At 36.3% G+C, this 26,225-nt stretch overlaps 1 protein-coding gene across 1 annotated transcript in view; it reads right to left on the bottom strand.

The window, feature by feature from the left end:
* The window catches only part of STT3B (STT3B, catalytic subunit of the oligosaccharyltransferase complex), a 52,423-nt gene that overhangs the window by 3,805 nt on the left and 22,393 nt on the right, over positions 1 to 26,225 (bottom strand). The window contains exons 2-14 of the mRNA XM_017817951.1: positions 24,664 to 24,772; positions 22,669 to 22,956; positions 20,928 to 20,993; positions 17,261 to 17,360; positions 12,752 to 12,850; positions 11,013 to 11,159; positions 9,050 to 9,098; positions 7,298 to 7,452; positions 5,522 to 5,733; positions 5,237 to 5,424; positions 4,555 to 4,726; positions 2,028 to 2,201; positions 942 to 1,055 (exon numbers count right to left, since the gene is read on the bottom strand). Of these exons, the coding sequence (XP_017673440.1) occupies positions 942 to 1,055; positions 2,028 to 2,201; positions 4,555 to 4,726; positions 5,237 to 5,424; positions 5,522 to 5,733; positions 7,298 to 7,452; positions 9,050 to 9,098; positions 11,013 to 11,159; positions 12,752 to 12,850; positions 17,261 to 17,360; positions 20,928 to 20,993; positions 22,669 to 22,956; positions 24,664 to 24,772 (1,873 nt within the window). The remainder of the gene's footprint in view (positions 1 to 941; positions 1,056 to 2,027; positions 2,202 to 4,554; positions 4,727 to 5,236; positions 5,425 to 5,521; positions 5,734 to 7,297; positions 7,453 to 9,049; positions 9,099 to 11,012; positions 11,160 to 12,751; positions 12,851 to 17,260; positions 17,361 to 20,927; positions 20,994 to 22,668; positions 22,957 to 24,663; positions 24,773 to 26,225) is intronic.

Here is a 26,225-nt window from a genome sequence, read left to right as displayed (position 1 = left end):
GCCACTCCTTCAGCTGGCCCCAGTCAAAGGACAACATTTCTCTTGCACGGGTTATTGCTACACAGAAAAAACTCTCAGATCCTTTTTACAACTGCGAGAGGGAAAAGTTCATTCTGACTCCTACAGATGTCACGGGAGACAGCACTTAATATCCCAATAAAAATACCATGTCTGCATTCAGAGATTAAACAACTCAAGTGACAGTCAAAGGTGTGGCAGCCTACAGTGACAGAGTGCCCTCTCCTATAGTGCAATAATTTGCACCTTCATGGTTTTCCATACAATTTGGAAATCATTGACAATTATTAGTTAAATTTGGCCCCCCGTGTTACAAATCAGATTTGCTGAATAAAGGATTCTTGTGCTAACACATCAGAAGGAAGAGCCCTTGGGGGGGGCAGGGAGGGAAGAAAAGGGAGCTAAAAACCCAAACAGGTTTAGCTATACGCATGTGTTTGATGCTCCCAAAGCAGAGTGCCAACTGCTGCCCTTACTATAAAAGTGTAGTGTTGCTTAATATACTGATGTGACTTGGATAGAAATCATGTAGTTTCTGATTAAATAGTCAACTGTTCCACTTGCGTGTTGCTATTACAAGAAACAAATCTAAAGCTCTCCACAACGTGACAGTTAATGCTTTAGTGAGTGCACAGCACAGTGGAATCAGGATATTCATCTGGGGCAATGTGAAGGACAGCAAAAAAACTAAGTACAGGTGTAGGTTGGTAGCAAAGTACAAACGTAGGTGAGCAGCAGAAATGCTTTCTGCTAACGGTTATATAGAGTAGACCATGCCTGGATGTGTTTTAATTTCTAAAGCTGACTCTTATGCTGATTCTGTCACTACAAGCAATGCTTAATCTGAAAGATAGAAAATACATAGAAACAACATTTGCTTTTTCACATTTCAATTATGATTCAGTAGAAGTTGTAGCACTAACCTGCATCTCTCCAAATCTGTAATAGGACATTTTATACATGAGGCAGTTCAGCAAAGTTGGAGAACCTGCCTTGTCTACTCGGAATTCTCCCTGAGGGGTAAAGTAATCACTTTCCTTTAAAAAGAAAAGAAGATACAAAGAGTCAATATAAACTAAAATCTCAAGGTAACCTCTCATTCCCTTCTCCACAAAAGAACCCCTAAGAATCTCAACTGACTTTTAGAGTTTAAAAGCTGATTTAAGACAACCTTAAAATGAAAATGATGGTGCTCGTTAAAGGTAAAATAGTTACAAACTACCTGCTTGTAACACAGACCCCAAAGGATCAGTCTCCTTAAATCCTACTATTGTGCTGCTACAAGTTTTGTCACTTCACAATAAGTGGTGCAGGAAAAACGATCTCAAACTGTAAAAGTTAGTTGGGCACCTATCAAAATTATTCTTCAGAAAGGTAAAAAGCCCTGTATAGATAATATAGGAGGTCTGCAGGGTTACCATAAACTTCATGTGTGCGCAGTGTTTAAACAAAAAATTTCTGCCATTTTCATCTCCAGTACAAGATGAAACTATGCACATGGACTACTCCCTTAAGCCTGAGCTCAATATCTGAAAGTTTTTATTAGGCTTAAGAAAATATTACTACAGACTTCTGCAATCTCGGAGGTGTTTGAACAGCTTAAACTCTACATGAGTCAATATTAACACTTTCACTTGTCTCCTACTATTACAGAGTTTGAAGAAATTTGAAATGCTGACTATTTAAACAGTCTGAACACCCTTTTTTTAAGTATGTGATGGTGCACAGTGAGACAGACACACAAGAACTACAAAAGAGATCCTGTACTTTCAGCATCATGCAAAAAATTTAAAAGCTTTTGAGGTTACTGACCTTTCAAAATCATAAATATTTAAAGAAACCGGGCTACAGGCCTCTGCACTCCTACTGTTCTAGGAAAACAATCCTAGTATATTTTTCAAATAAATTTGCAATAAGCAGTAGAGATTTCTCTCCACTGTAATGACCAATACCAGAAAAATAATAACAAATAAAAGGTAAAAAAAAAAAAAAGTAGCAGTTCCACTTACCCGAATATCTTTAGGATGTTCCCCCTCTGCTATTCTTACCATCCACAAGAATTTATTAATATCATCACCAGAGTAGCCAATCACACCACCAAAAATAATCAAAACATAATCCACATCCAGGCTTCTCATGATCTCATATGCTGCTGACTCATTTGATGACATTGCCTTTCCCACCTGTATCATAGCAAAAATATCATCAATATCTGCACAGCTGCCTATCAAACACCTACACAGATCAATATTGACAGACCAAAGCCCAAGAATCCTGTGCAATGTGCTCTAGGATGACCCTGCTTGAGCAAGGAGTTTGGACCAGATGACCCATTCTGTGATTCTGTAATTCATACTTGCCAACCAAAACCAACGTTTTCATTCTAGATAAATAAAACCCATTGTGAATATTTAGAAACTCAAAAGCACAACCTTTAGAAAGCTCAAAAGCACTCTGTAAAGAGGAGTGCTGCCTGTTGAAATGAGTGTTTTGAGTATAAAATGTAGCAACAAGGGTTTTTCTTTTGTGGCACCTACAGATTGTTCAAGTCTGTAGGTGTCTTTTGGCTGTATTGCCAAAAACTTAGTGTTGCAGAAAATAACTCATTACAAATCATTTTCAGAGCTTTAGACACAGGTCAAAGTGTGTAAGTTATTTGAAATGTTAGTGACTTTTTTTTTCCTTGAGCTCTGTCCTTCATGATAGATGCCCAATGAAGCAGACATGCTGCACTGCATTCAGTAGCACACAGGCACCCTCAGCATTAAGTCAAGGTAAATTTACACAGAGTCAGAACAAAACTTTTTAAAGCTGTATCCAGCACCTCTTCCATCCTGGTCACTTCTCACACTTAAACAATTCCCTTTGGTCAGCTTCAGCTTTGTTTGCTGCTGAAGCTCCTATACTTAGGATATAATAACACATCGTTGTAGTAAAAGGGAGTAACTACAACATAAATAATATTGCATCTTCAGCTAAGAACGTAATTAGAGAATGCTTAGCTTTGGCTGCAAGCTGTCTAAAAGACCAAGAACCTCAGCTTCTTGGCCATTATCCTAATTAATGTGAAGATATTTGGCAGATTTCCATCTCTGTGCGGGAGGAAAGCATCTGGACACGTCTCCAGGGCGTGCCTCATTTACAGCAGAAGATCAGATATTCGCCACAATGCACATTTATTGCTTGGGTCCCCCTTTATGGAGCATTCATTCTGAAATGGAACTTGACAGCACCAGCAGTCATACTGGAGAGAATTCTTTATTGAAAACTATCATTGCTAATTGCTGCAATGTGTATGGCTACTGTGCTTAGGCAATAGAGATGACTTCCACAGTCTCTCTATTCACATGATGCACCTTGTCCTGCAAGGATCTGTGGGTTTAGAGAGGGAGGCACATAGAGCTATCAGAGCTGAATATCCATCGAAATACACTAATGCTGCCATGTCAATGACCAAATTAAAAGTGCCTCAGAGCACACGGCAATGCTTCTTGACTGATATTAGCACCAACAGTACAATTTCCCAAGCTTGCTTTTGGCTGATGCGACTTCCCTGCCCCTGTCAAAAGCACATACGTGTGATTCTCCCCTTCCCCAATACACGTTTTTTTCAGGACTCTGTAAGCTCAGAGCACAACTTCAATTATTTGTTGCCTCTGTACACTGCTTATTGGCAGATCTGGTCCAAGTGCCGTACTTGCTACTGACACAAGACAAGAAACTATCCTAATACATTCCTCGAGCCCTACCTCCACTCTGTCCCTGTAGCATGACATTCTGGAAGAAACAGGCACTGAGTGATGACTGATGTCATCACAGAGTGATAATGAGTCATTGCACAGCTCCTAGTAAGGCTGCAACCCAGTTGCAATATAGAGCTTCCTTTGGTTTCTGAAAACAGTGTAAGTTGCCCAAGGTGGTGCCCCTGTAACCACAAGCAGTGCTAACACCCTGCCTTAAGCCCAAATAAGTACAAAGCTTAAGCTTACTCTTCAGAAGTGAAAGAAATTAAATGTGCAGATATTTTTGTCTAACTGCAAATTTGAGAAGACAGAATTGCATCAAATCTGCTACACTTCCATTGCTTGTCAAACTTTCTCTAATTTCCCAGATGCCTGAAAATTTGTTAATCCTTGTGATCAGTTTTCCCATGCCATTCAAAAATCCACTCAGCAATGACACTGCTGAACTGAAAAGACCCCTACTTGGACAGGCCAGTAAAGCAGCAGTACCAGGTAAGCTGTTGTAGCACTAATCCCATGGAGAATGGTTACATTAGGTTTTGTCTATCCTCCCAAAATGAAAAAAAGAGGAACTGAAAAGGAAGCTTTGGAAGCACCAAGTGAACAAAACAAACCCCAAAGCAAAAATCAATCCCTAGACTTGAGTTCTAATAAATGCAAAAAAAAATATGTTCCTTCCACCTCTGTGTTTCCCACTCTACAGAATTTCTCCTTAATATCACACTGCCTATCAAGAGACATTTACAAGTTCACATTTTGGTGCTTCTACTCCACAGAAAACTGCCTCCCTTACCAGGGCGATGTGGCTGTTGTTCCAAGTATTGTTGTCAACCAAGGTTGTTCGGTTGGCCATCCCTGCTATCTGGTAACCATAATCCCACCATGACATCACTCTGGCGTGCTCATCTGTGTTTTGTCTGAGCCAGTAATAGGCTTCTCTGAAGTCATCTAGGATATTTCGGGTGCTGCAAAACAGTTCATTTTATTCTCATCGGAACAAATAGTAGCAACAAACCAACTGCACCACGATAAATCTTGGCTCACAAATAAGGGTTTTATTATGAGTTCAACTTTCTTTGAGGGATTTGGTCACCAGCAGTCATAAGTTTGAACCCTCTGACAGCTGAATGGCCAGAGGCTGAACTGCTTTTGAAGACATGACCCAGTGCATTTCCTGTCAAATGTATATTCTTAAACAAGTTTTCCCAGTTGACTTCAAAGTTGTTGGTTTGGTTTTTTTTTAGCCATCATCTTTATTGGCTTTGGGTAGGATTATTTTTATATATTGACATTAAATATTTCAGAAAACGTTATATCTTTTTGAAAATTAGAGTATTAAGAATTTTTTATTCAGGTGACAATTCTGCCTTAATATAATAAGAAGTGATTAAAGAAAGTAAAGCCAATTGTTAATGCAAAGGCAGTAGAAAGGCTTTTGCCCTTTAATCACTTTCAGACCCACAGACCTTACTCACCCATCATGGTTATAGGAAGCGAGAACCACGCTGGGGCTGGAGTATGCATTGCTGGTTACCCAGGTACAGTGAACAGCAAACATCATCAACAACATCAGCATCAGCATAGTCACAATGTTTTTGATATTGGGACCCAGTCCTTCTTCTGTTTTTTCCTGTTCAGATACATGTTTCCTCACTTTGCCTGCCTAAACAAACACAAATTTATCTGTTATGGCAACTTTTTTCACTCTTGACAATGGAACCCATGTTTTCTGACTTCTAGCTCTTGCTTCCTCCCCTCACCTTATCATACAGGTTGCCAGGGTTCCTTTTATCATCTTCATCACTGCTGTCCTCTATTGGTGGATTTTCCCTCTTCATATCATCACCCAAATAACGCTCAAAGACATTGGAGAAAGCGATTGCTGACAGCATACAGACCACTGGAGTCAAAGTGAGCATCAGTCGAACCATCACTCCAGCAAAGTAAACGGCGCTGATTGCGTACAGAGCAACTGCAAAGAAACAAACCTACTGATGACATTTAGAAAATAATACTAACTGACTGCACACGTACATGGTCTCCATAAAACTACTTCTGGAAGTGAGTAGAGCATCTGTGTATATAAAGACTCAAGTGTGCATCTTGCATTTCATTGCTTTTTAATTTACAACATTCGGTTGAATTAACACTTATCCCTGTTAAGCCTCAAACATTTCCTGAGGTTCACCTTGACAACTGTTAACAATAATACAACCCCATTTTCATATGCATTAATAATGTGCCAGAATATACATTATTAGTGAAATTTAATATTACACACCAAAAATACTACTAGAATAACAGGTAGCTTCATTTCATTAAAAAGGTCAAACAGCCCTAGACCAAAGAAGTTACTGGAACTGAAAAAGCAAAAGGAAGTGTTACAATTTAATGCAAATATTATATTCTAATTTTAAGCTAGAGATATCTGTGGACAAATTGGGGGCTTGTCTACATTATAATTCCATACAGATGAAAAATATGATATTGTGAGCCCTATTCTGAAGGAAGCTTTTCTGAACAGTACTATCTCCACTTTGTCTCCCACAAAACACAAACCAGTGTTTTCAGAAGAGTGAGGAATATTCAGAACACTTTCCCTGGAAAGAAAAAAACCCCAAACAATGCTGTATACACGGATTAGGAACATCTCATAGTGGTTTCCTCCTGATGGATTCCTTGTCTGCTACAGTTTAACAACATCCTCTTGTGAAAGATTTGCCACAGAAATCATCAAGGGACACCAATTTATCAGATTATATTATGTAAATATCTTCTACTTTGTACTGAGGCAGTATGGCTCTCCACCCTCACTCATAGGTCTCTCTATGCCCTCCTAAATGGATGATGCAGCAGTAGGAGGCTGAAAGCAAGTTGCCCAGCACTGGTCTTGACAAGAATTAACTGTAAGCCACAGAGCACAGAATACCCCAGAGTCACTGGATTTATTTAACCCAGTAAACATTCCCAATGCCCACACATCTCTTACGTAGTCTTAAGAGGCAGCTATATTAGTCTGGAGTCTCCTGTCCTGTAAAAATTCGAGACCTGACTGATCTTCATTCCTCCACACGGATTAAAACTCCAAAGCACATCCTTACAAGCCTCATTCACGATCTTAGAAGTTTGCTTTCAGAGTACAGCTTTGTACAAATAAGCAATTTGTTGTCACTGACATAGGGACGCTGAGTTGTTCCCCCGGCTGGTCCGCACTGCGGAACCGCACCTCGACGCGTGGTATGAAACGTCAGCCTGGAGAAGAGCATGAAACTCCTGGTGCAGAACTGAACTGTAGCGACAAATAATTCCATCCCACCTCTTGGAACTACATTCCATCACCATTTCAGCAACCTCTGCAATTTCATAAACAGTTTTAAATACCGCTGGATGCAGGCAACTTTTAATAATCATCTCTAAACATGTCACCTTTAAACCATTTTTTAGAACAAGCCATATATCAGCTTTGAGGAAACAAAAAAACAGAATCAAGTTGAAGGCAAGATTTTTCAAAATAATTTAAAAATATTTTCTCTTACCAAAGACTCTTTCATCATTGATGTTTTTGATACAGAACCACAGCCCTGCTGGGAAAGTACACACGAGAATATGCAGATCAAAAAAGAAGGAAACCCATGTTGTAGGCTGATGCTCAGACACAGAGGCAATGATCGGGATGTGAATTTTCGCATACCTTTTTTAAAAAAAATTCAGTTCAAATTATTTCGAAAAGATAAAATTATTAAAACTTGTAAACATTAGGAATTCTGAACTTGATTTCAAAGGAAGCATTTCAATTAAAAATGGTAAGTGCTCTATTCAGCAGAAATCTGATGAAACCCTTATACCAAAAAAGTCACGAGGTCTTACTGCATCTAGGAAGCATTTGGAGTAATTTAAAACAACGATATAAGGGATTATTTCCATATTATTTAAGGCAATGAAAATTATGGATGTTTTGTTTGTTTATGGCTACATATAAAGCCAAATTCACCAAAATGAAAACACAGCTACGGAAGCTCCACTGTTACGTTTTTGAAGAGTTTGTCATCACTGCCAGTAAGTCTCCTAAATTTTCAACACTGTTTTTCAAAAACTCTCCTCTACATAGAATATCTTCATTTTCTTAGTAAAGAAAGTTACAGTATTAAATACCAGATCAGTTACTGATGCACCCAGATTCTTTTAGATGCTGAAAAAAACCAAATCAGGCCTTGTCTACACTTGGAAATACATGTAATCTAAACAACATGACAAACACTCAGTGCAGACAAGGACAAAACTGTGCTCTATATTACAGACAGCTCTACATATGGACCTAATCTCAGGTGCTATATGATTGAGTGGTGAGGTATCAAACATATGTCCTTTTCTTCACTGAGATCTAGTTCTCATTCAAAACTGCACTGTGTGTTTTAACACAGTATGTTTTTCTAATGTAGACAAGCCCTCAAAAGTTCAATGCTTTGTATATATAGACAACTTCATTATAGGCAAAGAACAACATCTAGATATTCTTCAAATAAATTTGAGGGTTCTTTACTGACATCTGTTCTACTGCTTTTATTACAGAGTTGGTACAGAACCCTGTAAGAGCTGGACTTTGGAGCCTGAAAAAATCCTGAACTGCACAAAGTTTGAAGTTCTCCTATCCCTGCTCTAAACTTAAAAAAAATCTACCAACTGAATTTCACCTTAAAATATTTACCTGCAAAAAATACTTTCCATTTTATTCCTATTCTCCTGGTTGGCTAGAGAATCTAACATTTTTAAAGGTTAACTAAAACAAAGATTAACAAGGTATTTAACCTGTGAAAACACATTAATAAACCAGAACTGTTCAGAGCAGACATCTGTATACACAAAACAGATATGTGAACATAATACAGAGGCAACATGCAAGATCATATGTGCAACATCTTTGTGATTTCGTGCTATGTTGCACAATGAAATTAGTCTAAGGCTCTTAGCGATTTTGAAATGTGCACTCAACCGTTGATACAGCTTCGGTTATTTTATGCTGACATACACACTACAGTTTCATATAGAAAAAGACATACCATTACATATTTAAAGACTTCCAAACAAGCAAGAAATTTAATAGACAAACTAGTGAAATGGTTGTAAAGATCATGAAGTGGTTACTACAAATGCTCTCTTTAGATAACTGATTTAAGCACACTATATTCTCCTTGACTAAAATACTAAATGGATTTGGGAATGAGGAGAGCAAATGATTATTAGTTTTCAGCAGAATGCTACTGATATCTAAATCTCATATCCTTACTTACCCAGTGTCCCATAATGAATAAAATCTGCCACTCCAAGGAGCAATATAACCTGAAAAAGAGAAGGAGGGGGGAAAAACCCTTTTGCTACCTGAGTATTTAAATGCAATAATTTTTCTACTCCCTCAAGTTATAGCACAAAACCAAATGAATTTCACTGAACTTGTGATATATGTGAACCAGGCCCACTGCATTAGGCAGGCTATAAAATCTACGAACCATGAAGCAAGCTAGTTTTAGAACACATTTACAGAATCATATTGTACTTGTTGAGTACAATGTGAGTATCAAGACACACACCCCTCCAAAAGTCAAAGCAAAGCAATAATAAATATTTCTCAAAGAATATGACAGATAGCAATCTATACTCTGTAAAGATGTATAGGAAAAACAAAACGTAACTGATAAGAAAGTATTTCATTTTTCTGAAATGCCAGGAGAAACTGGGAACGATCTACAGCCGAAACACTAACACTCAAGGAACCACTGGTATCCCATTAATTCTCTGCTGATGGATCTACACGTGGTATAGAATATAAAAGTTGCTACTAGACATGCTGATAAGCTTTACATATTGTTTTTTAAAACAAGGCCTTTAGATACTTAAATATCACAAGAGATAGTATATCTATGAGATTAAAGATAAAAATTATTATTAAAAATTATGAGCAAGTTTCTTCTTAAATTTTATTTCCACTTTCCTTGCAACTGTTTCAGCTCCTTCTGAAGACAGATATAGACAAGGTAAAATAAGAGAAAGTTAAATACAGAATATGCTGAGTTTGGAAGGGATCCATCAGGATCATCAAAATCCAACTCCTGGTCCTGCACAGGACACCCCAAAGATCACACCATGTGCCTGAGAGCATTGTCCAAACACTTCTTGAACTCTGTCAGGCTTGCTGCTGTGGCCACTTCCCTGGGGAGCCTGTTCCAGTGCCTCAGGTCCTGTCACTGGTTACAAGAGTGCAGAGATCGGTACCTTCCAGCTCGCCTCATGAGGATGTTGTAACTGAGTCTCCCCTCAGCCTCCTCTTCTTCAGGCTGAACAAACCAAGTGACCTCAGCCACTCCTCATACGGCTTCCCCTCCAGACCCTGCCCCATCTTTGTTGCCCTCCTCTGGACATTCTCTAATAGCTTAGTATGTTTTTTACACTGTGTACCCCAAACTGCACACAGGACTCAATGTGAGGCCACATCAGTGCAGAGCAGATCGGGACAATCCCCTCCCTTGACTGGCTGACGATGCTTTGCCTGATGCCTCCCTGGGCACTGTTGGCCCTCCTGGCTGCCCGGGCACTGCTGACTCATATTCAACTTATCCTTTTATTTATTACCCAAGTCTTTGTGCATGACTCAGTAATATTAAGATCATGGACTTTAAACCAAGCAGAAGTCAATTTTTGCCTGGCTAACATAATTAGCAGGAAAATAAGAGTGCTTTTCTTCATCAAGGGGAGCAAGTATGGTATCAGATCACCAAAGGAAGCGTGTCACCAAAGGAATTGGAATCAAAAGGCTGCAGTGAGGCATCTGAGGATGGAAACCAAGCAAAGACAAGCTTGTTCTTGTGAGACAAGGCAGAGATGCCTTGAACAGGAATCAGACTCAAGTATTTCAGAAGGGAAGCAATTTGACCTTGACCCATTAATGTTACCCAAAATATTGTATTACCCAGATTAGCTGTATGTATCTTCATAACATGCTTTGACTACAGTTATGTTCTTCATCCACTTCTTACATCACTATGTGTATTGTACATAAGCCTGAAATATTGCCATGATGGCACAAAGTTGTTTTTTTCCTGCAGCCCAGAAAGCACAGTGAATTCCAACACAAAGAAACATACAATAACATGAGCACAGGTTTGCTGTGGCATTGCCAACAACTACTTTACGCTAAATCAAATATTGACCATCTTGGTTTACCTGCTCTGAAGGTAAATTAGTTTCACATTTATTTACCTGTGTATGTCAAATAGATGACACTCAGGAACACAGTACCAGCAGCTAGTGAGACACCCAAGAAGAATAATGTCTGAAATTCCTGCTTTGTTAATCTGTCTCTCAGATACTGCAAAAATGCATATGCCTGCAACAGTGCAAAAACACCTAAAGAGAGAAGAAAGTTTTTGTTTAAATACTCAAAAGCAGTAACAGTAACCGACATAATTTGGCTATATTTGAGTTAGAAAAATAAACACAAGGTACACCCTGACATCTAGAAACTAGTATAAAGTTACTTTCTGACAAACAGCTTTTAATACTTAACAGAGATGACACTTTCTTGTAAAGACAGAAACTTCCAATGAGAGAAAATATTCTCCAAAAATTTATTTGCTAATTATATCAAAGAGCTCAAATACCCTCTTTTAGCCTCCAACACTGCCTCAAATTGGGGTAAAGGAGAGAATCACCTGAAAGCTAGATTGCACTGATTGTGACAAAAATACAGGTTAGCATACCTAGATATGGTGAAAAATAAATTCACAGACTCCAGTCACCACACAAACAAAGCCAATATAGAAATATATGGAATTTACGCTACTGAACTAAACAGAGGATTTAATGAAAGAAAAAGCCAAACTAAACAAGTAGTAAGTGACAGACAAGTGAATTACATAAAATTAGTGTTGAAACACCAGAAATCACTGGCAGAGCACCCCACATCCTCAAAAAGGCTGTTCAGAGTTTAACATCAAACCCACAACTTGGACACAATTTTTCTGTTATTATTCATTCAAGATATATAATCAGATCAATCCAGTGATGAGTCCATTCAAAAGAGAAAATTCACTGGTAGCTGGCAGAAGAACAAAAAAAAGCTTAAGTGTCCAGTCTTTCTTCAAATTAACAATGAATTTGACGTCCATAATGAAATTTGATAGTTCTGAACTCCTAGAGAAAGACCATTCACTAAATAAATGTAAAATTCTTCAGAAACAAAATGTGGTTTGGTAATTTTTTCTTTTTCCATTTCTTTTTCCATTTCTCAGATTGCTGAAAAAGAAGTGTCAATTTTAAAAGTATTTTTACATTAAGCTTTCATGATATTCCAATCACTGTCCCAAATACATTTTGATAAGTGACTACACATAAGAAAAACCCCTGAGGAACTGAACAAACTGAACTGTATTGCACAAACAGCACATGCAGTTTAACTCAGTGTTAGCAGAGGTTCTTGCTCTCAAGAAATCAAGATATCTGACTCTCAGTAACTTCTGAAAAATCAACATAAAGAAATTTAAAAAAAACCCCAAACAAAATTGAAATCAGTTATTTAAAAATCAACCTTGTGATTAGTAACTTAAGTAATTTGTATTTAACCCACTCTGAAAAATTACAGAAGACTATCAACTCTAAAACCAAATTGCTCAGTAAAAACTGTTACCAGTAAGGAATGTTTCAATTGTACAATGCTTGAAGGCAACATTGTACTGCAAAACAGGAGAGATAATCAACCTGTAAAGTAAGTGTTTGTCAGAATGCTAATTGATCCAGTGTTATAGAGGCATTTTACCTCCATTAGCTCACACAAGAAGAGGATAATGTGTCAATTAGAAAGAAAACTTCCCTACAGACACTAAATTGTACCTCTTTTTCTTTAACAATTTGGTTTGCTAGTAGGAGGAAACAAAGCCGCAAGGGTTTGAGGTTTTCTTGTGCTAAGAAGCCTCTTGGAAGCAAAAGTCTAATTTTCTTACCTGCAGCTGCCATGTGTTCACTTGTCCTAATTGGCTGAAATCCCACAAAAGGTATCTGCATCGATAATATTAACCCCACAATGTAGAAAGTGCTATATGCTGGGAAAGAAAAATGTGAGGAGAGGGGGAGAAAGGCAGGAACAAAATTAATACACGTTTGAAAAAGAATTGGTTTCACAATAAAGTCCATCTTTCCCCCTAACTTCAGTGACACTGAAACAGAACAGTACCATTCTAAATATTTCAGCCATCCTAATATTTAGTTTTTCCTCCTTTGACTAGAATAAACTTGTCTATTGTATCCAATTTTAGCGGAAGTAGCAGAGTACTGTTGTTCTTAATTGCACTGGTTTTTCTACTCCTAGGGAATTAAGCCATCTACCTAAGATGTTCTAGCTTCCCTGGTTTTGAGGGTCATGGATGGGGGAAAGAGCTCTCTCATAAAAAGCCACAAAAGAAGCTTTCTATATGAGGAGAAACTGAAGGGATCAGACCTCAAAAAAGCAAAACATGTAAGAGCCCACTACCTATTTAGAAAAATGCAAAGAGGTACACTTTTTCTTTTTTTAAACACAAGCCTAGAATGATGCCAAGAAACTGAAAAGCAATAGAATTAAAAATTAATATTAAGTGTATATATTGAGAGATCTGTATCAACCATGGGGCTCCAGAAAGTAGAGGACAAGATCATAATTAATATTAACAGTAGTATTAAAACCATAAATTATTATTACACATGCAGTACCATTCATACACTTTATTTTGAAAGGGATTTTGGTCCTCAGTATTACAGGGTGAAGAAGAGATGGGAGGGGAAGAAAAAAATACCAACTCTGAACTGCCACGAGTCTGATTATATTTGAAGTAACCAAAGTCCAAATGAAGTTCTGTTCCTTCAGTGGCAAACAGCAACAATCCACCTTTCAGATCTTTAAACACTCCTACAGATCCTAAACCACTGTCTCTGTTATGGCCTGGATCTTATGAAGAGATCCCTGTTCTCACATAATCCTTCACTAACCTCCGTGGGATCAGTTTTGGGGAGCGCATCATTGACCAGAGCTATCGTTTCCACGGCACCTGTGTGGTCTCAATGAGGGATCGTGCTCCCAGAACACTCTGTGTGTTCCAAAACGGTCAGAAGTGACAGTGATGGTATTTCCAAGCACTTGGTGTATTCCTTCAAGCATCTGTATTGCACGACTTGGCCTGGCTACTGATCTATGCCCTCTTATGTCACTGAAATACACTTTTCCTGGAGGAAGCTCAATTTTTGAAGAATTTGCTACAACATAAATCATTTACTCTACCAAGCAACTGTTACAACACTGCCATCCTGTGGAAGTTCAATGATTGGCATAAATCACTACATTTCACATTTGTTAGACCACTGTAAGTCATCATTTTTAAGTCCAGTCCTGCAATTGCTTTAGTTTCTATATGCACTGCCCCCCACTCTCCAATTCCTTACTCCCAGTTCTTCCAAGAGCTGCATATTGCCTGGTATTGAAAAGATTAAAAAAAAGTAATTTACACAACAACACAATTTTTCTAGGAACTTAGAAACATCAAGGTGATATATGATCATGAAATTTCCATGTTCCTTTACAGTCTACTGTTTGTACAATCTTTGCAAAGAGGAGTTAATTTGACTCCTGCAGGCTGTAAGTTTGGCCAAGTCCAGAACAAAAACATTTTGACCTACTGTGGATAAACTCATTTTACAAACAATTGAAATTGCCATTACCATACACCACAAACACAGGAAAGACCTGTGTTTCCAGAGAGTATGATCATATATTTGCCCACATGCTTATACTTTTAATTAATGGATTACAATCACTAGAAATAAACATCTGCTCTGAAGTTTTAGAATATTGAAGTAGTTGATGTAAATCAACTGTTCACTGTTCGAATGACAAAATCCAAAACAAAGAACAAGGAGTTACTGAAATTAAGTTTTAAATTCTGGAAGATGCTCAAGTGTTTTGTTATTAAATATTCTGATGAGTGTACAGAACTTAAAAAAATTGTACAGAAAAAAAAACAAATTGAAGTGAACATTATGAAGTATTTTAAATGTGCAAGCGTGACTTAAAGAAAAACTAAGCACAGCAAAAGAAAATAGTATCAATGGTTGCTGTATCTGTATAAAGAGGTTATTCACTTCTACAAGTGCTGCTAATACATTGGAATTGTAAGCACTTGTTTGTAATGATTACACTAGCAGAATCTGACTGAAAAGTACTGATCACTGTCAAGATGAAAAAATAAAAGCACAGTTTGAGCTTTCAAATGTAGGTAGCATCACCACCATTGATGCCAAGTGGGTCAGAAGCTATCTGGCTGATAAAAGTAATTTGCCTGCAAGCCCTAAAATATTTTAAAATTGGCAAACCCCTCACATTCTGGGAAATTTTTTACTCATTAAATGGTTCTGAATTACACTCCCAGGCATATCAGATCATGTCCCATTAATCTTTTCCTTGGTGTATGAACACCCATACGAAAAACATGTACCAGGAAAGAATCATTATTTCTAAAAACTTGGTGCTGCCAAATATTGTTCTCTACATTTATGTTACTATGTTTGATTGAACATAAAATAATCTTTACCAAATGGCTCATGCTAGCTTAAAATAAACTTAAGCAACTGATCTAGAGATTAACCCCCCCAAAATTCTCAATAATAAGTAAAATGGATGCAGATTTTACTAGCTACAGTCAGCTGACAATATTTTACAGAAATTTTAGCTGTACATTGGTAGTTTTTTAAGAATTATGAGAAACTCACAGAAACTCACAAAATATCTTTATTCTCCCTGTTTCAATGAGCTTTTGTAAACTCTTCTCCCTATCTGAATAGTTTGGAAGTGAAGCACACTTGAATTTCCTCTCAGAAGTGCTTGAACACTCTTACCTGTCTCACAAAAACATCCTGTTAAACAAACCTAGAAATTATATAGTAATGTGAGATGTACAGACTCCTCTAAGGCTTCCCATGAAAGCTTAAACTAAGCCAGCATTTGCAATGAAACAGCAGAGCAGCGATCACATTTTCATTCTGACAACTCCATGGCAGTATATATCCCTCACCGCTGAAGGGCAATAACATTTCAAAACACTGTAGCTATTTGCAAAACAAACATCTGTCAAAACCTTTAATTCATATGAACCTGCAGTAGTATTTTCCCCACACAATTCAAAGACTAGTTCATCGAAAGCAGAAGAAGCAAGAGTACTTATTCTTTATTGTTTCTGGCTGCCACACTGCTTCAGGATTTTATAATTACTTGATTTAATTTTCTCTTGCATAACTCATAGAAATTGGAAAATGAAAATATTCAATAAAACAGTTTTAAAAGCAAAACGAGATAAATTACTTTCCCTCTAAGTTATGAAGTAGTTAATGAAGAAGTTAAGTAATACAAACATTAAAAATTAAAAATGGGCTAGAGATTTTTCCTTCCCTTTTTTTCTTTAAGAATTTCCAGTTCTTTTACATATATAGGATAACAATGAAATATGAAACCAGTATTTATAGTTTGATAACAAAATCTCAAAACTGAACTTGACTAAATTGAGTAATTATTGTAGCATACAATGGTTCATCTAGAGATGCACATACAGTAATTTCTTTAGCAAGCACTAAAAAAGGCATTAAAATAATTAAAAATACAAAGATGCAAGAGTATTAAAATGAGTAACAAAAATATATTTACAAATGAAATAATGCCTTATGATTACACCTCAGCTCACATTATGTTCTCAAACTACCTACTGTTAAAGCTAGAACATTTTTAATGTGAAGCCAATTTATAAACCTCTGAATACCTGAATTGCTTATCAATTATTTAATTCACACACCCACATGATGGCCAACTGATTTTATCGGTAAAGTGTCTGTAAAAACAGTTTACAGAGTATTGAAATGTCAGGCAAATCAATTAAAAAGTTAGTATTCTAAGATCCCTATTCACACTTTCCAGAAGCTAGAAGGAAGGCTGATTAATCCAATAAAATTTTAAAAATTTACATGGAACATCCAGTCCTAGTCTGTTATATAAAACATACATGGCTGCTTAAAATTTCCTAAGTCTTTTACTATATTTTTTCATAATTTCTGCTGTACAACTTTTAAAAATACCAATTGTTTTTCATATTAGTAAAAGAGAAAAATATGAAATATTACTAAAGGTACACATACAATATATATTTTAAAAATATTTCAAGAATTCTACTATATCAAACCACCCAATTTTTTTTGCTGTGCACTAGAAAGGAAAAAATTAATTAGCAGCTACATACACAAAATTTTAGAAGTGTATGTTTTAACTCCTTATTTCCATGTTGTAGAAAATAACTGACTAGAATCAGTAATCAAATTAAGAAAGTTCAGTCTGATATGCAATTACTTAATACCCACTTGATACAAAACACATCAGTACAGTTAACTTCGTATCTCACATTTAAGCATGTGACACTGACTGTTCAATGAACAAAACTTACCAATGTAGACTCTCCTGCTGTATCTCTGCATCAGCAACAGAACAAACACATGCAGTGGAATAAGGTTGATGATGAAAACATAACCACCCCATGCAGAGACCTATGACAAATGGAACAGGAGATTAGATCTGAAATTATCTGCAAATTCTTAGGATAGCCAATGTTGGATTTAAATATGGTGATGGTCTAACAAGAAAACACAAACTCCATCTAGACAGGCAGTGAGCACTACCACTAATACCACCAGAATCCTTCTCAACATTTATTATCAAAGAAAAACAAACCACAACAAAAGCCCATGTATCAAAGGATTTGGAAATGGGCTGACGGATTTTCAAGGTCATCCTTCCTGAATCTCCTCCTTCCAAGCTAATCTGGTCATACTTCCAAGTATGAATGGGATACTGGGGAAAATCTTTTCCCCATGGTGAAGGCTGCAGCACAAGGCAGCAGCAGGATCCCCAGGGCCACAAGCTGGACTTTGATGATACTTGTGGGTCCCTTTCAACTCGGGATATTCTATAATCCCATGTAGGATCCAAAACTTCCTTTTGATATACAAATTTAGCACCATGCTCTGCACTTTTTGCTGAGGACAGGGAACACTATGTCCTGGTAGAGAAGAGAAAGGGAGCAACGTACATCTCCAGGAGCAGAACTCCTGGAGTAGAGCAGCCAATGCAGGTTGCCGTGTAAGGAAAGAAATAAAAGCAAGGTTGTGGATACACACAAAAGTGGGACTGAGCGCTATGGAATGGTATACAACAATATCATGGATATTGCAAATCTTTGGCAACAAGAGCTCTTGAGAAGAACTCCTATGGTGTACTTAGAACTGAAACACTATAATGGTATTAACGCATCACTGGTTGCTGGTTCAGATAAGGATTTAATGAGCTATCATTACTATGTGTTATCTAAATTTCTAATGTATTTAGAAGGGCTAATGCTGACTAGACAATCTGTATTTTAACATGTCCTCTTGTCAAATTACAGTCTAGACTTCCCCCATATGCACCATTGCCTATCCCAGGTCTTCATTTTTAGAATGCAGTAGCTAATGTGGTTTTCACTTAAATTGTACTTTAGGGTTTAGATTTAAGTAGATATTTTTAAAGCCCTAAAAGCCCAAAAGAAACCCAAATTACTGTGTTCTGTAGAAGAGATTCTAAAATAAGGATGAGGCCAAGCATTACTGGCTTTTGACACTAACACTACAAAACCCAGCATTTCAAAATTTGGGGTAACCCATTCAGACAGTGTGATACAAGTAGAATAGAAATCATCTAAGTTTCTAAAAAACTCATTTCAGATTATCATGATTCTATTGCCAAGTTACAGCATGAAGTATCATGGTTTACACAGGCAAGTTTATTTAATGGGAGAAAACATGAAGACACGTGAGTACAAATGTGCAGTTAGAACACTGTTACACTTAGGGAAAGGTTTGAATGAAGCAGGTAGAAAACACTTTGTATGGATCAGAGACCCGCATCTCTAATTACCAAAATATTAAACCAAATCTAAGCACTGAAGATTATACTGAATTGGATGCACTTTGGAACTTTTCAAACAAAACTGAGGCATCCTCATAGATTGGCAAAAAGAGTGAAAACATGCTATTACTGCTACAAGGATTGCTTCAATGTACAGCTTTGTTTTATTTTACCTCCTCGTCATGAAAAGCTGTATGAAGCAAAAGCTGTTCAAGTAAAATAAATGCAAGGAAAACAACGTTTCTCTATATTGAACGTGATATGAGTCAAATTACCACAGTGAATTAGGTATATATTTTAAAGAGATTTAGTGATCAAGAAAGATTTGTCAGTTCATGCAATATCCACTCACCTTCAAAGAAACTGTTCCCCAAATTTCCCATGAAAGAACTGACTCTTACTACCTCAAAATTGTGATTGAACTTCTAACTTACACTGAAAACAACTAATTTCATCAGAGAATGACAAATTATTATTATGTAACAAATAGTAGAATTATGCTTTGTCCTAAAAATTTACCTAAGCAAAATGTCCAGAAGGGCATCTTAAAATTCTTTCCAAAAGGGAAATACAACATAAGGAAAGCTATCACCTACTTAGGATGAAGCATGTGCACTCTGTAAGCAATAAAATTCTATTATCTAATCACTGAGATCTGAGGCTAAGCTATGGACAAATCTTAACCTTTCACGAGCTGATAACACTTTACAGGAAAATAAAAAATCCCACTTTTAGATTGAAGGACTGAATGTCACGATGACATTGATTCCATGCACACCCTGGATCACATCCTCTCCTCCTCACAAATTTCCACAGACCAAGAGAGTAGAAGTTGTTATTGTGTGATTTTTCAGCAGTAGAACTGGGAAGTATTATATTTGTTACCTGTATGTTTAGGAAGAGCATTTTCAGAGAATCTTGCCAATACACTGGCACAATATAAAAAACACTATGACATATAAATATAACAACTCAAGAACTTAATTGCCTGCTTTTGTACCACACTAGAGCATGTACCAAACCTGCAGACTCTCTTCACTGTAATGCTATATAAACAGCAATGCTGTTCATAAAGAAGTGGCTGTTTATTTAATGACTTGGTCAAAATGAGGATAAATAGGGAATGAAATAAATGTACTCTTAACAAGAAATAGCTATCCTATCCTCTTTGGTGACAAACATGGGGCTATTATTTCCTATATTAACAGTAGAAGTCTCCCAGGAAACCAAATGCACAGTAAAGCTAGAGGAAAACTAGGCAGCATGCAGACAACCTTTGAATTAACCTTCTACTTTAAGGCACATAAAACAGTCCGTAAGTTCCTTTTTCTTGCAAATCTAGTTACCTGACGGTAGAAAAGCAGCATTTGAGACCTCAGTCTTAACTGTCACCAAGCAATTAGCCTGGCAGTCCCACCACTGCCTATTTCGAGGATAATTTATTTTCATACAGCCACACAGAAAAAGGGGAAAAAGGACCTTTGACTGATTCATACAGGAAAATTCTTCAAGTCTAAGGCTTCAGAAGATGGGAGGAGGGTGAATACCAATTCTCTCCATTTTTCTATTAGTTTTATCTCCTCAGTTTCACTACTGTTTCTCCCCTCTGTTAGCCCTTAGGAACATCTGTGCAATAGCTTCCATCTTCACAGATCAAGAATGAAAAGAGTATTTATGATCATTTATTATGACATTGAAATCATTCATCAACCCTGGTGGTAAGCTCTATGGCATAATTATACCCAAAGAAATAGTTTTCAAAATTATAAAAATGTAACTTTGTCCTTACATTCTAAATATTCTGATTATTATTTCATTTTCATAATAATGACAGACAGACACAGGAATATTAAAATTACACCTTAATTTACCTGTACCCAAATGAAAATCTGACTGAATCAGACTACCCACTCATAGCATAGGAATAATTTATAAATTATTATACTTCAGTACTTTAAAAAAAACCTTTTTGGTGTTTATTAAATACTTTCAATTTCAATTTATTTATTATATCTTTTAGTCATATATTTAAGGTTTTAATAGAAATATGAAGCAACAACTTCATATTATGGCTTCAATAAAGATTAAAATATCCTTCGGTTCTTTATTAACATATGGATTATGTAATCCCTACTCAAATAGTTCAGCTATTATATATATAAAAGCCTTACCATGTAAAAGTAGGATAGACAGCAGCAGATTGTCCAAAAGACTGACCCAGTTTTCACAGACTTCACCTGGAAGAATAACCAAGTATTTATGAATCACAAATACAGGACAGTATTCCAAAATTCCATTCCAACTCAATTGTCAAGAGAAATTCTTTAGCCCACATCAAGCTATATTTGTATGTCTCTGAACCGATGTCCATAGAATCGTACCACTAATGCAATGCTTTCACACACAAAAGGAGCTTATATCTCTAGCAAAAGCAGAGGCAGCATGTGACCCAACTCTCTGCGTCATGGCCTGATGTAGAACAGTAGTAGCAACACCTGTACTACTTTCTCTGAGACATTAGACCACTTTAGAATTCTGAGTGTTGACTATCCATGCATTACTTTGGCTGGCATCCGACCCAACTCTGCAATTACAGACATAAGAGCTATTCTGTAATTTTGAAAAACTCAGTGTTAATGAGAGCATCCAGATACTACCAAAGGTTTAGATGGATCCATAAACAGCCCAGGAGCATGAATTTCTCTAAAATTGATGGTGGTGACTGTGGTGTGGGAAAACAGGAATGAAGAACAGACATCAAATAAAGCCAGAAAGTTTTCAATAAAATATATTTGATTCACACATAATTCTACGGGTGGTCATGCAAATATTACTGCATAAGCAGTTCAGTTAAATATGGATTTCCTAAGAACAGAGAACGGCTATTGTGTCTCAGTTACTCTAAAATAACAATGTAAGTTGATTCTATTATTGTTATCAAACACAGTACACCTTTACAGCTGCAGCTTATTCTAAGACCAGACTTAAAAAAAACTGCATTTAGGGTAACACCAGGCACTCAGTCATGACAAAACTCAATTCCCCTCTATCATATTCCTACCAACTACATCCCAAGTTTGAAATATTCTAAAGCTAAAAATATCTGTAAATACAAAATTATGAGAAAAGGTGTAATGACCACGTACTTATGTGCAGACACTCAAAATGAGAAGCATATGCATTCCAGGAAGACACAAGGGACAGTGCACTGCAGTATCTATGCTGAATTAACAATATAGTTTTGCTTTTGTGTTATTTCCAGACTAGATTCAATGGTTCAGAAAAGATACAGCTTGCCTAAACTCCTTCATGCAAAACTACATTACAGATGAAATTCTACATAGAGATTAAGGAGTGACTGACAAGCAGCTTTAGCAAGCAGACTAATTAAAAGACATAAGACTGTTTTTTTAAGCACGCAAGTTAACATTAATATCTTGCTCTAGACGGCTTTGATTAAATAATTTGGATACTTATATCAAAGCCCAGACAGTCCATACAGTCAAAAGCTTCTCCAAAAGACAATTCAAAGCACTCCATAATCAGTCTACTCCTTTTCACTAGGTACATAAGGAGGCTAAAAGTTAGATGCACACATAATGCTAATACCTATAAACTGAAAAACAACCCCTCTGTTTGTTTTAAATTTATAGACTCATCATCATTTTTATTATTACTATAGGACACACACACTTCAGCGGAACAGTACTTCTACATAGTGAACTAAAGAGAATGATTATGGAGTGGTTCAGATCATGTGACTTCTCAGTACTTGCCTGATCAAGAGCCAAGGGGAAGAGGGATGAGAGGGAGGAAAATAAGAATTCAATGGATTCTAAGAAAAATCAAGTCACTGGGTTGGAGGAGGAACCAAAAAACTTTTCCAAAGCAAAAGACTCAGCAATTACTTACCCATAAATAGTATGTGAACTGCAGTGCAAAAATAGCTATGCCTTCATTGTCAAATGATCCTGCTACTGATCGAGATATGTAACCTGGAACTATGGCGATAAAACAGGCAGCTAAAAGCCCTGCTCCCTGGTTCCACAGTTCTCTGGTGAGCAGGAAAGTAGAAATAGCTGTAAGGCCGCTAAAGACTGGTGCTAGAAACACACATACATCTCTTATATGGACTGTCACATTAAGCATATTTAAAATCCAATGTATAAGGCCTGCTGTCACCATCAGTCCTGGGTATACCTACAAGGAGAAAAAATCAAAACATTAGGTTATTGCAGAAAACTAGCATGGTAGGTTTGTTTACATATAATTTGCAATGAAATGGTAATTTCTTAAGCTGATATAAGCAGTGAACATTAGCATAAGCTAATAGAATTATATTAATACTACTTTAAGCATGTTTTAACAACATCACTGAATACAAGAGGTTCTTTAAATTTTATCCAAATGCTAACAACAACATATAATCTATTTCGTAAATGAATAAGCAACATACAGGTAATATCCTACCTTGTTTGACATTTAACATATAATGAGAAGAATTTGCCATTAAGGTATGGAAGCAGAAGTTAAAGTTCGCAACAGAATTTCAAGCCAGCTAACAGCTTTAATGAAAAAAAAAGCCCCCAAAGCCTAAGACAACAAGAAGAAACCCAAAATTTCCCAGCCCTATCCATTTTCCTTCAAAATATATCATGACATTCTTTTACTTCTTGGTACCAATGGGGAATGAAAACGTGCATCAACAAAATCTAATTTTTTTAAATTTGAAAAGTTGATGGTCAGTCACTTGAGTGTTATATATTTGCAAGACATCAGTAGAGATCTTTGAATATGAAAGATTAAAATAAAGTCCTGTAAAATTGAATTAAGATGCCCTCCAGGGAAGGTATGAAATCTATTGAACCCATCACAAAATATTGGAGAACTTTAAAATATTCTTAATAGGAATTCTACCCTCCCACATTTATCAACATTAGAAAAATCAATACATACTAGAAAAGTTAATATGAACTTCACCTCCCTTAGTTTCTTTCAAAAACGAAGAAGGGCATTCTATGAAACTAAATTAACACACGACAGAATGTTCCCCTGCATATATTCCAATTCCCTTTCCTGAGGGGTTTTACTTCATATAAGACAGGTATGGAAAACACGCATTTATGTTACATAAAGAGTCTCAAGACTCTTTATCTTCTTTACTTTGGTATCTCCAAGATACTAAAACAAATGGTGATCTGTTACAAAAAACCCCTTGTTAATGCCTTTAAATGTTATGTACTATAATTAAAAAGCTTTAATGAACTTTCACACATTAAGAAACTGGCTGTGGCTATGTTAGTAACTTAAGTGTTATTAAAGGTATTCCAATGAACAACATTTGTATTCTGATTTGATAATATTGTTTTGTACATCTTTCCTGTCTTGAAAATTGCATGGACACCAATCTTAACTATTCCTGATGCTTCATACAGGTGCCACACTGATTTAATTTCACAAGGTCTTTTCCCACTGAAATCCTAACTTTTTTCCATACATACAAGAAGTCTACTCAACATATACCACTGGATTAAAACTTGTACCTTAAGAGATTTAGTTAACAGTTTTGACAAAAAAAAATTGAAAAAAATAAATTGTTTTTCCTTTTTTGATTTCATGTACAGGTATTACAGGAGTAAGACCTTTTTTTATTACCATAAGAAGTTCATATGTAAGAAGTTCTGTATTTCTTGTTCACAGTATGGTGTTGGATAAAGACTAAAGCATGTTGACTTACTCTCAGTTTCTGCACCTAAAAATTAAAAATATCTTGATATTCCCTCTGCAGCAATTTGACAATTAAAGGCATATTTTATTAAGAGTTGCCTTTTACTGATGTCGAATTTGCATTGAAAGTTCAAAAAACTTACTGCAAAGTCACCTTTAAGTTATTATTATGATACTTACAGTTCCACCTACTATTCTTCCTAGTGGATACCATGCTCTTTCATCAAACCAATTTAAAAATTCATAAAACCCATGAGATGCAAGATGATGTGTTGATCTATAGTTAAACCTAGAAAGAAACAGAAGAAAAGATGAGGGGGTAAGATAAAAATCCAAAACCTGTTAAAATAAAAATCAAGAACTTCAGCGTCTCCTTTAGTATAGAAGTACAATGGTCCTCTCTAAATCCATAGCATTCTAAAGTAAATTATTAAGTTCTCAGTTACTAATGACTATATTTTCTTCATTTCTACAGGCAGTGTATTTACACAGATGATATGTTATGGTCTTTGGTGCAGTTTTTTTTGTATGTAAATATTAAAAGCTTTTCTATCACTCTGAAAAACACTCTGGCCATTTTTGGTATTCCTTTTTTAACCTACTAGTTTTCTAATATAGTCTCTCACATCCACAATATCACTTAAACAGAATTAAGATCATGGAAGAATCAACACAAGACTCCCACTCTGAGACAGGACAGCTGTGGAATACATTTGCTGCTTCTCTACCTCATGTAAAATTGAGAGGTGACTAATGTAATAGGCAATGGGAACCAGTCCGTTTATTCACACTATCAAACTAATGGCCTTCACATATTCCCTTCTTTCAATTCCCTTCCCTTCAATCAAGTAAGAATGCATACAATATAGAATCTCTGTAGATGAAGTTTCACCTTCAAAGTTTGTACATTCTCTGCTGCAGAAAATATCTTGTAGAACAAAAGCTCTCCCATGCATACCTTCAGTTCAGTCTACAAACCATTAAAAAGCATCAATGGACTGCCATTAAGGCACTAATCTTTCACTTTCCTGGCACAAAAAATCCCAAACTTCTGATAAAAAACTTCTCAACTATTAAGAAGTCTATTAATTCTTGAAATTAGGTACTAGGCTGTGAAAAGAACTACAACGCATGTTACCCCAAAACAGCAACTCCTTCATGATCATTCATTCAAAAGCCAAACTAAAAAGGCTACAAGTATTGATAATGGGAAGTTTTCCAAAGAAAGTTTAGGCTTAGAAACGCCTGGGTGAACACAAGGTCTGAAACAAGCAACATCCACAAAGCCAACCCTTCTAATAGATACTCTAATTGGAATTCAGTTAACAATGTGAAATCCATTAGTTAAAAAAGTATTAAAGATTATATTCATTACTTAAGTAGAAGTTCAGGTGACTAAATGGAATACCACAACAGGTTAGATGAGCAAACCACCATGAAAGACTTCTACAGACACTGCTAGTATTCACAACTAGAAAAGCTTAGGTGTGTTTTTAATTTTGTCTATTTTATGAAAGTATCCACTTATATCAGTAACATGCATCACTTCTAACACAGATTTTAAAACTACAGCAAATTCTCTTGCATATTTAGGATTCCCAAAATATTACAGGTTTACCTTGAATTAATTCAACAGAATCAAGCTACTGTCATTCAAGACTGCAAAACCCACCAAGTTCCTAACTGTTTAATCAGTACAAGTCTAATATCTGAAGTAAAACCACACTGAGGTCATGAGCAGC

The sequence above is a fragment of the Lepidothrix coronata genome, unplaced genomic scaffold, assembly GCF_001604755.1.
Source record: "Lepidothrix coronata isolate B3197 unplaced genomic scaffold, Lepidothrix_coronata-1.0 Scaffold64, whole genome shotgun sequence".
Classification (NCBI taxonomy): domain Eukaryota; kingdom Metazoa; phylum Chordata; class Aves; order Passeriformes; family Pipridae; genus Lepidothrix; species Lepidothrix coronata.
The sequence above is the reverse complement of the archived record's forward strand: the minus strand, read 5'-3'. Positions and strand labels throughout refer to the sequence as shown.